Here is an 11,896-nt window from a genome sequence, read left to right as displayed (position 1 = left end):
AAGAAAAGAAACAGCGTTTCAGCTGTGGAGCCTTCTTCGGGTGTCACACCTGAAGAAGTCTCCACAGCCAAAACATTGTGTTTCTTTTCTTCTGTTTTCAGCCTGGAATAAACCTTTACTTGATTATACAAGTCATAAACATCCAATCAAGCCATTAAAAATACAGTGTTTAACAGGAATAGAAACCAGATGTCCAGGACCAGGTTAGACACAGTCACCCTAATCAAAGGCTAACTGTATGGGTAATATAGAAATAAAATCCTAAGTAACTGTCTCAAAGCGGTAAGACTTTTGAGGCAGGAAAAATAAATCACATATCAGATGCACTCACATCTGGACAAATCAAACTAAAATGCCTATGGAAACCCATTCAAACCTCATATTGTTGTTGTGTTCATCTTATCTGTTTCCTGAGTAATGAACTACTGCAGCAAGATAATCAGTAACCTAAGGAACTGACAAACAAAACTTAGGAACTGTACATTTAATAAAATCTTTTTTATAAAAAAGGTGCCAACTGCAAAATGCAATTGTCTTTAATTGTTTATTTAGCATTCTCAAAGTGATACTTTCTCTCAGAACTACAACAAAAAGTCTTGTTTTTATGCACATGTTCAGTCCTGTAACCTTTGCTCGTCACCACAGAGACGGGAACCAGAAATTTTCAACTGTTATGTAGTGAAGAAGATTAGATGGCCTGTTCCCTTTTTCCCATGAACACTAGACCCTGGCAGAATAAATATTACCCAACAGAGCCAACCCATAATATTAGGAACACCCATTCTTTGTGCCCCCACAAAAGCAGATTGTCTGATGGTTGTGTGTGAGTTTATATAACTGCTGCTAAACAAGGCACAAGTCCATCTTTTCAAAACCTATGGGTTTCACTAGTTCCCAATCTCAAGAGATTGCAAACCACTTAGTAATGCTTAGTGTCTGACAGCAAAGCATCAAACCACAGAAAACAGCAAATCCAGCACTACACTCCCCCCCGTTCCCTCCTGTCACTGTGTGGGGGAGCCACACGTGTCCCTTCAGGCCTGTTCTGTTTTTCCATCAAAATGTTTTTAAGCAAACACAGATGTTCCTATCCTCAGCCAAGTCATTTTACCAAAACAGCTCAACTAGACTAAAGGGCTTCAAGTAACTTGGTACCATTGCAGGCCTGAGAGAAAGCTATACAATGAGTGTATTGTGTAACCCTGGCTGCTTTGACTTTGCTTTGCTCTCCACTTTATTACTATCTAGCAGCCTTTCGCTATTTAACTCTCCTGGTTGAGTTCCTAGCAGGGCGGCACAGTGGAGCAGCTGTTAGCATCACTGCCTCTCGGCACTGGGCCCTGGGTTCAAGTTCGGAGCTGGGAGTTCTCGTGTTCTCCCAGTGTTCGTGTGGGTTTGCTCTGGGTGTGCTGGTTTCCCTCCCAAAGTCCAAAGACATGCTGGAAGGTAACCTGGCTCTGGGAAAACAGTCTTGATGTGAGAGTTATGTGTGCTCGTTTGCGTCTGTGTGTGTCCTGTGATGAACTGGCCTCCAGTCCAGGGGGAATCCTGCCTTGTACCTGCTGTTTGCCAGGGTAGATGTGCCTGTATTGGATAAAGAGGTTAGACAATGGAAGGATGGTTGATGAAAGTATTATATGTCATGTCGCCTCTTCAGGGTGTGTATCCGATGAGTGCCTGAACCAAATTTCCTCTCCAGAATACTTCAAACTTCTTCACCATTAATCTAGGAGATTGAACACATTGAGAGTTGAAACAAGAGAGTTGAAATGAAAAACTATCTATGGGAATTCTTCATTAAAGAGTTCTTGTCTGTTTCTTAATAATTACAACTCAGAGCAGAACAGTGACTGGAGTGGCAGAAATTCACCACTTCTTGTGCTGTAACATGTTTTTGGCTTTGTTTTGACAGAAAGTATTATAAATGAGAGAAAACAAGACAGACCCTTGTTTACATGACATGCACATTTCTTTCAGTCTTTATAACTTTTTAGTTTTAAATCACACCTTAGAATAATTTCCTTGCCACTCTTGCTGTAATTCCCCTTCTGAAATCCATTAGCACTTAATTGCAGACCCAGAGGCAATCTGAGACGTGCTAACTGGCTTACATCTTGTTCCCAGCTGGCCAGCCCTTAAAACTGACATTACAGACATCTGACTTTGTGCTTGAAAACTCAGTTGTTAATGACCAGAGAAAGAAGCAGGTCATCCCACTATACATCACACTAATTTCCTAAACAGGAAGGAAAAACTTTAGAAAAAAGTTTTCGTAATTACATAGGAAAGGAGGTTAATTAGAATCCATCCCAACCCCAGTCCCTTACTGCAGTTTGCCTTTCTCCTTGTCAGCTACAGACCGGCCATCAGTAAATACAGACTGAGCAAACTGCAAGAAAGCATTGATTTCCTGTTTAGGGAAGTGCAGTGAGCCCTCCTTATTTTCCATTACGACACTGAAACATAAATTCCTTAAAGAACCAGATACGCTTGGACTAAGAGTTTCCATTGTGACAGGGCCAAATTGGACTGTCTGCCAAAGCCCCCTTCATCATTGGGAGTGTAAACCCCTTTACAAAGCACAATAAAATGCCTTTTAACAGCGTTGTTTATAATTCCCACCCACGCAGAGTGTTTGGCCACTCGAAAGGGCTAAGAAGAGCACACAGGTGAAAATGGTTTGCCTCATGTGCAGGACCTATGGTTTTTCATCTTTATTTAGTGTCCCTGTTAGAAGTTGGAGTCCTCACACAGATAACATCTCCCAGAATTTCTTGATGTGTAGCAAATTGCATCTATTGCCCGCCAGAATCTAGGTCACGCAGAGTGTCAGGGGAGTTTAGATGCCCAGGCATTTGACACTGGCAATTTCCCAGCAACACCGGAGGAATTCAACGGATTAACATTTACGTTTTTAATAGCCAGTGTTATCATATGTCAGTATGAACTTCAGGTGCTCTGTTGGAGAAGACTTTAAAACTACTGTACACTGTGTTCCGAACCACAGATTTAACTGAAAGCTGAACTATCAGTAAATTTAATCATGTAAAACAATTTTTGACATTTGCTAATTTTCTGTCCTATCACTGACGGTAGCTTTGGTCAATTTTGTCTCAGACCAGTCCTTCCAAAACATTATCTTGCTGCAGAAAGACAGCCATCCTAAAAAGGAAGTTGAAAAGTTTATACTCTTAAACCCATTAAATTAAAGGCCTCATAATTTGTCTATGAAATGACACTTAAAAATTAAAACTCTCTAAATCAAATGTAGCAGGCCTTGGAGGTTAGGAGTCAATAGTATAATCTACGTTAACAGCTTTACAGTAGGTTGTGTTTGTACCCTTGCTTGTGTCAACGTGCCCTGTTGCACACACTGTGTGTATATTTTGGGGCAATTCAAAAAGTGACGGGTGCATTTCAGTTTACAGACTTTGCTTTTTACAGACAGCTGGTCTGTGTTCACTTGACCCTTAGATCTAAGCAAAGTTGTTTCCTAGAGTGATTTAGAAGTTGCTTGACGTACATTTACTGAGGGTTACAGGAATTGAAGCCAAGCGTTTGTCCTAACAAAGTGCTGCAGTAAAAATACCACCAGTCACAGCAGCAGAGAGGACAGGATCAGCCAGGAGCTGGGGGGAGTTTACAGCAAACAAGCAAAATATAAAGGAAAGGAAGTTGTGAATGCATTCAGAGCACAAAGGTAGAAAATTTGTGGAAGTGCATTTACTGTAAAAGAAGGAACAAGGGGGACATCTTTACCCTAAAAGTTGTGGGAGTATGAAATAAGATGCCCAGCCTCTCATCTGTAACCTTTCGAAATGTGCTTATGTTTTCTGTTCCATTCCCTGCTCACCTCAGGGTGAATCAGCATATGTTTCAGTCGCAAACCTTCAAATAGTCTGAAGTTAAGTCACTTAGTGAAAAAGATGGACGTATCAAAAAGGGCCAGTTAGCACTAGAACTCTATCCTTTATCAGAAAGAGCACTGAGGCCCTGGGTTCAATTCCAGACCTGGGGTGCTGTCTGTGTGGAGCTTGTCTGTTCTCCCTGTGTTTGTGTGGGGTTTTGCCAGGTGCTCTAAGTTCCACCTACAGTTCAAAAACATACTGGGTCACTTGGCTTGAGTGAGCGTATGTGTGTCTGTCTTTGTGTCCTGCAATGGACTGGTGTCCTGTCCAGGGTGTATCCTGCCTTGGACCAGTTGCTTGCTGAGAGCTGGAATAGGCCCCAGCTCTTCTGTGACCCTGTACTGGGTAAAGTGGTTAGAAGATGGATGGATGTCTTCAACACTCTGAGCTGTTCCTTTCAGACAACAAACAGAAGAGTCTATCTTTAGAACAGGAGTGTTTTTGTAATGATACAGTCCAATTATATAATAAAGACGAGAGCCAGGATCTTACTTGATTCTTTTGTTTGAAGACACCAGAACAGTAAAACGAGCCCTGCCATGCACTATTAAATACATTTTGACCAGTTCTCAGCTCAGCTGAAGAGGTACAGAGCACTTTACAAAAAGGGCCGTTGCCCACACAAAAACTTCCCCCAGCAATGAAGTGCCCTTATCTGTATTCTGAGTGCCATCATTTTCATTTCAAAAAGGCCTGATCAGGCCCCCTGTCCTTCAGTTCACACAATGATTTCTAATGGGCCCCTTTAATTAAGGCCTTTGAAACAACCTGAATGTCTGCACTCTTATTGTTAATTAGGACACCACACAGAGATTCGGCGTAAGTGGGCCATGAGGAATTAATGGATATTTATCATTGTTAGTCACACTCCCCCCTACAGTTTGTTTTTCCATCATACTCTGTTTACATCCTGTGGGTTACAAGTACCCAAACACAAAGCCGATCTGTCCTGTGTCTCCTCCTTTCATGGAATAGTCTTCTTTTCTACCTGCTGCCTTCCTTTCAGGGTCTCAACGAAAAGGGTGACTCAACAGGCCGAGAGGATACACCTCAATGTCCTTCTGCTTGAAAGTACCTTAAGTAGATAAGTACCTTATCTATTGCTAAAATGTGTCCAATGCAACCAAAACAATGTATTGGAAATGTTGTTCCAGTGGTAACAGTCTGACACCTTTGACAATAAAAAGAAGGCAATAAACAGTGCCATTATGTTGCGCCTGATAAACATGACTAGCCCTCCATTGCTCACTAATAAAAATCAGAGCGCACACTGCAGTTCCAAAAGAGAGAGTTCATTATATAACAATCATATGTTCCCACACATCTTTAAAGATTCAAAACACAGTCCCCTCACTCCAGTCTTCTTGTTCCTAGGGTATCCCTCTTTTGGTTGATGTTCTTTATTAATTAAGCTTATTGAATCCTTAATTAAATTATTTAATTACAACAATGCGGTAGCTGCCAGAACTGTGCTTTTACTTCACAGATGTTCAGTGCTGTGGCTCTCAGCCCTGGTCCTAAGGGACTGCTGTGTTTCGTTCCAACTGGACCTTTAATTACTGGCATTAACTGAAATGTCTAATTGATCTGCTTGCTTCTGTAGAATTTATTTTCTGCACTTAGTCCTTGGTTTAAAAAGTGCATCATGTCCAACATACCTCATTTCATGCAGTCTCTCCTTAACTTGCTAATTAAGAGTTTTCTCTTATTATTACTGTACATCAACTTATTTTTGAATAAAAAACTGTTTATTTCTGATCAATTTAGGATGAGCAGACCTGGGTGGGAATGAAAATGTGTCATCAGCTCAGGCAAGTTCAAAGTTCAGCTCAGACACAAGCTCAGAATTTATGTTGTTGTGAGTTCAGTTCTCAATGAGCTGTTTACAGAAAAGAGTTGGTGTAATTAACTCTTATATTATTAGTTCATTTTGATTAACTTGCCGAGCTAGCTAACTAAAATATTTATTAGAATAACATGGTTTAGAATATCAAAATGCTTACACAGAAATTAATGTTTTACTCTTTAGCAACTTGGAGTCTTGGAAGATTTTATTTAAAAAACTAAACACATGATGGGTGACATGGAGGTTAGAGCTGCTGCCACAATGCTCTTGGGTCCTTTGTTCAGTCCTGCCTTGAAGTGCCTTCTGTGTGGAGTTTGAATGTTCTCCTGAGCCTGCCTGGGTTTGCTCTGGTGCTCTTGGATCCTTGCACCTTGTAATGACATGCTGGCTAAGTATGACTGGCTATTCTAACAGGTCTCTTTCTCTCTGTCTGTGCGATGGGCTGATGTCCCTGAGTGACAGCAGTGACATGCTCCAAGTCCAGCCTGGCCTCGCTCCTCAGCAGGACAAGCGACTTTCTGATAATAAATCAAAATACCTAACAATACAGATTTCACTCAGAGAAGTTACTTATGAGACTTAATGAAGAGGGTTTTTTTAGATAAATTAACATATAAATTAAAAGATTTTAACAGCAGTGTATGAATCCCTGAGGGATGTGGCACTAAATTAATAGACTTGATAACTCCAGTTTCTATAAATAGGGCTGCTGTGAATGCTTTGCAGATTCCAGCACATACAGTATAAAGAGGCATGAAAGTAGAAACCAGACAAAAAAAACTACCTCTCTACTTTTCATTTTTGCTCATTACTTAATGAGTTGTACTAATTGAAATTGGACAAGCATGCTAAATGAGAATAGTCACTGTAGTTTTCTGACCTATTTCTCAGTGGTGGTTCACAGGCGGTCTTTGTGTGTCACCTCCTGACTCTAATCTTTGTTTGCAAAACCATAACAAGCAAAATTGATGAAAGTATGATAGACATATTGACACTGCAGATAGGATGAGCAGGCCTGAAACGGTCCTTCTGTGGCTTGGCAGACGCATTGCTGTCTCACAGCTCTTGGGTGTAGAATTTGAGTCAGATTACAAGAGCGTTGCGGCTGGACGGCCATCTTGGTTAACTTGAAAGTAAAAGAAAGGTCTTTCCAATCACTATGGGTAGCCACTGTTTGGCAGGCTCATAAAAGCAAAGACTGGAGTTAATGACTAAAGCGTCGAGCGTAGGTTTGTGCAACAGCCTCACAGCTGATGGCTGAATTCCAGATGGGGTGTCCTTCTGTGTGGAGCTCACAGGTTCTCTTCATGGGTTTTATCTCAGTGTTCCCATTTGCTCCCACCCCTAGAGATGTGCTGGCATCTCTAGATTGTCCCTGCGCATGCCCTGCAACAGCTGGGCATTCTTTACAGGTTATAGTCCTCTCCTGAGATCTGTTTTTCCGGGAGAGGTTTCAGTGTTGTCATCAGCCCTACCAGAAACGAACTGCTTTCTCATAATGGATACACGGATCCCAGATTTGTTTTCTGTTTGTCACGTTTCACTTATGTAATGAAAATGTCATAGCAACCACCTAGATTTTCCTGAACATTTCCCTCTGTACAGGCACCCAGTCTCCCAGATAGCAGATTTTCTCCTCGGTGCTCTGAGCCACTATGCATCTACAGAGCTTTTCATACTGCTGTGCTGTTTTGTTTTCTAAGTTTTGAAATAACAGGAAGCTCGCAATTGAGAAGTAACAGCCCTCTTATCCAGAAATTGCAGTGAACCCTAGTGCTTTTACCACACTGTGGAGTTCCCTTGTCCAGTTTAAGAGAAAGTATCCTGACCTCTCCAGTTCCTTATAAGGGAGTATAAAGGTTGACTGGAAAGATTCAACATGTCATTTCAGCTCTTCTTCCTATACTTCATCAAAGTCCTCACAGCTGTTGTGTCTATCCACTGGACACACTGAATATTGCGAACAAATATTTTGGAAGGGACTATGAAATAAAAGTGCATAGCAGCTGGGTCAAAACAAAATAAAATCTTCTCTGTCGGCAAACAGCTCATCTTGTTTATTTATTGTGCGTTGGTAACTGTGCTTACTGGGGATTGTATTTTATTAATATAATAAAACAAAATCACAAACAAACAAAGCACTGAAGCATTTATCAATACTATAGTAAAATAAAGTATGTCATGAATTTGAAGCCATGTTACCTACCAACATTTGCCTGAAACACGTGAAGATAAAAATTAATTTGATTAAAATGTTTACATTTATTGTAGTATGCCTAAATTGTGCATTCATTATTCATACACTGCTTCTTTGTGGGATAATTTCCCATTTGTTTTAAAGTTTGAAAACTCTTGAAAAACTTAAATATAAAGCAAAAGCCAAATGTAGCTCTACTTCTCTTTCAACTACAGCCGTAAAATAGTCTTTAATTGTGTTGTAAAATAGTGTACAGTGTGCGTTTCAGACCACTTTACTCTGCTAACTTCTCCAAACTCCCACTTGGAAGAAACAACCTGGCTTCAGATCAGAACGTTCCTCACCAGGGTGGGCTAAATGAGACCGAGTTAATCAAAACGACATGTAACAGCATCCGTTTCAAAAACTAATAACCATCATCATCTTCACTACTTTGAGCCCTAACCAGGAATGAAAGGAAAGTCAGAAAAGCGTTTCTGACCCACACAATCTAAAAAAAAATCAGATTGTAGGACTGCAGTTACCAAGGCAACGATATAAAAAATAGGTTAAAACATGTTTTCCAGTGAAACCCCAGAGATTTGGGAAATAAGAAATTACAGAACATAATGATTTGGAGCAATTTTTAATGAAGGATGAGGCACAGGTTTTCAAGTGACAAACAGCACCAATCTCCTGGAGAACAGCAATCGGTAATATTAGCTGGATTCCATTAAAATGCTTTCATTCCTTTCAGGCAATTGGCAGTAGTTTATCTGTTCCCATTTCAGGGAGAGTGATTCACACATGAACTAGAAAGAACTCGAATGTGTTTTAGGCCGTGATGGATAGCAGTGGCAGTACTCAAGAGGATAAGAGGTGAAATCCATTCTTACCTACCCCAGAATCTGGAACACACAAACACACAGGAATTAAGGTATTCTATTCTGTTATGTCTTCCCCTGCCTGGCACAGACTGGGAGAGAGACTAACTGCCTAAACGGACTAAAAACAGAGGATTAAAACATGAGTCACACACGGACATGAAACACAGAAAGGCCCACCTCTAGCAAGATAAATACAGAACATAAAAGTACTTTCTAGAAATGCATTTCATACTCTGGAACTGAAAATTGGAACTTATGGAAAGGCCTGAAAATCTTTTACTTCCACACCTCTTGGCACTTTAAAAATATGAGCCTGTTTACAGAGTCCAAAAATATTTTTTGGTTTAGAGTAAATGTTATAATACTGAAAATTTGTCAACACTGCTTTTGATTTGAATACATTGCGCAATATTTTAAAATGTAATCTACTCTATGGGTGTATGTATTCATTTGATACATGCAAGAAAAACTGCAGCAGGCATTTTGCAATAACTTTCTCCAAACCACAAGAAAGTTTAGCTTCTCAAATTTCAAAGTCACTTCTGTGTAAGACATGGTGGACTTGAGATTATCAATCACCACAGAGAACAATGTACATTGTAAATTTCATTTGTAGGCCTGCACGGTGGGGAATGCAGGTCAGGAGCATTAATTCACTCATTCCTCAAGTTCTGCAGCCCTCAAGGTTAATGACAAATGGTAAACCTCAGGATCCACATGGGAGGCAGTGATGTTTAAGAGAAAGACTGATTTTTCCCCACAGAGAAACAAAGCACCACCAACCAGTCTCTCCTGGGTCTATCTGAACACAGAAAGTTGATCATGTTCCCGGTTTGTGGTTGAATGTTATTTGCACCACATGCAACATTTACTATATCACTTCCCTCCCGAAACACTGGAAGGATCGGTGTAGGGCCAGAATTTCCAGACCTCAAGAGCAGACTATGGAAGTGAATGTAAAACACTTTGTATTTATTTGTATTAAAACAATTTTATTGAAATTTAAGAAAACTTTCTTTAATTGCCCAAGAGGAAAAGTGAAAATGCTTCTTTTATGGACACATTAACTTCAATACTGTGTGTCTCATCACCAAGTACTTGGTTGTGTGACCAAGTCCCACCCAGACAAATGTTAAAGCAAGCTACAATCAATGTGCCAGACAACTTTATTTTGTTTTCAGTTATTTATTACAGTAAATAAGAAAGCTCCAGCTTTACAAATCTCTCAGAATTTCATTTGTGAAAAACAGTAGAAAGTTCTTAACCTACAAGTGATTTAGAAACAAAAAAAGATATTTCTTCCATTTCCCTATCAAAAAGTTCCTCTATTAAATAAATAATTGGAGAATTTGACAAGCATACACAGTAAACTTGCAGTTCATTTTTCTTCTCTCAGATACAAAAATAAGGAGATGGGGTTAAACGCTTCGCTGCAGAGAGCTGGACCCCTGCCAGTTCTGTTCTGTGTTTGGAAGTGAAAGTCCCTTTGCCTAAAAGGATTAAATTTGGCTTGCTGGCATGTATCCCTCTCTGCTTTCTGAGCATTAAACAGCTGTAACCTATATTAAACCCCTTCATAAATAAGCAAGACGTTGCTTAAAACACACTCCACAATTCAAGTCTCGAGTCCTCTGGGCCACTGATAACTTGCTCGTGTGGCGTCTACTCCTTCAGTCTTCCCAGTGGCTTCGACAACCTACAGCTCGTCGCAGGATGCATCCTGCTGGACCGTCCCGTGACTGTCTTTCATATAAAAAAATGACATTTTTCTTTAACTCTTATAAAAGAAAGCAACTGTGGAATTAAACCTTTCCCATCACCATTAAAGAAAGAAGGCTTGCAATGTCATTCCCCCATGCTATAGCGATGTACTGCACTTTGTCATGAGTTAACAAATTCCCTACACTGTGCTCCCTATGCTTTCTACCAGCCTATATTAAACCTCAGGAAGTTTATAATGCATCAAATGCATACAGAGCTACATATATATAAATGTGTTTATATATATAAATTAGAAATAAATACAAATGCATATACATACATAGAGCAGTTTTGTTCTAGATATTTGGCGAAGAAAAGTTCAAGTGGAGTCAGGCTTCAGTATGAAGCAGCAGTGAGCCCCAGGGCCAGGCGGGGTGCGGGCCGGGCTTCACTGCGCGGAGTCCGAGTCGCTGGAGTCCAGGCTGCCCTGCATGGCTGAGGCCGCCACCCAGCCGCGCGCACCCTGCAGGTTCTGGGTGCTGCGCCGCAGGCTCTCCAGCGACTGCAGGAAGGACTTGCGCGCCTTCTCCTCCTCCAGCGGCGAAGCGCCTTCCTCCTCCACCTCGGCGATCTCCGCGAACGTCACCGGCTGGGTCTTGAAGCGCGACTGGCGGGGGCGCCGCAGGCGGCTCTTGCCCCGGGCTGGGGCTTTGGGCACGGGCAGCTGCTGGGGGAACTCCTCCATTGCTGCTGCCAGCAGGTGAGCGGGAATCATCGTCTGGAACCCGCCGACTTCCAGGTGCCTGGTTGCCATGGTCTGTACTGGACGCTCAGACTCCTCGGTTACAGCTTCACCAGCTTCAGAGCTCCTCCGAACCCAGAGCTCCCACAGGCTATCCGCAAGCTGAGGAAGCAGGAGACAGTTCAGCCTGGCCTGCAGCAGAAGGATTCTGACAGCCCCTGTTTTAAATTCCAATCCCAGGCAGCGCTCCAACTTGAAGGTCCCGGCACACGTGGATCAGCTCCTCTCCCGGCTGCAGCTCCTCTCCGTGAGCTTGTCTGTCAGCTGCGCTGCTGAAGCACTGTGGATGTGTCGCGAGATCAGATTGCTGCTGGCTCAGATCTCCGCCTGTCTCTCTCTCTCCCCGTCTCCGTCTCGTTCTGAACTCAGGCAGGCAAGAGGAGATTTATATAGCCCTCTGCTGCCCACTCAAGAGCAGGCTCCCTTTGCCACTCCCTCTCCGCAGTCACAGTTCCGGCTTCCATACCAATCCTCCGGAATCAGCCCCTGAAATAGTCGGCTGTGATGATGAGAGCTGAGAGACCATGACTAGGAGTCACCCCCCAGCACTGCAGCAGAAACTCCCCTCGTGAACAC

At 41.9% G+C, this 11,896-nt stretch overlaps 1 protein-coding gene across 1 annotated transcript; it reads right to left on the bottom strand.

The window, feature by feature from the left end:
• Positions 1-9,982: 9,982 nt before the first annotated feature.
• c16h11orf96 (chromosome 16 C11orf96 homolog) lies at positions 9,983-11,682 on the bottom strand. The gene has a single exon (XM_088934877.1). It carries the CDS (start codon positions 11,330-11,332, stop codon positions 10,967-10,969), a length of 366 nt encoding a protein of 121 aa, XP_088791003.1. The 5' UTR covers positions 11,333-11,682; the 3' UTR covers positions 9,983-10,966.
• Positions 11,683-11,896: the final 214 nt, after the last annotated feature.

Source organism: Atractosteus spatula, chromosome 16 (genome assembly GCF_055471065.1).
Source record: "Atractosteus spatula isolate fAtrSpa1 chromosome 16, fAtrSpa1.hap1, whole genome shotgun sequence".
Lineage (NCBI taxonomy): Eukaryota > Metazoa > Chordata > Actinopteri > Semionotiformes > Lepisosteidae > Atractosteus > Atractosteus spatula.
The sequence above is the reverse complement of the archived record's forward strand: the minus strand, read 5'-3'. Positions and strand labels throughout refer to the sequence as shown.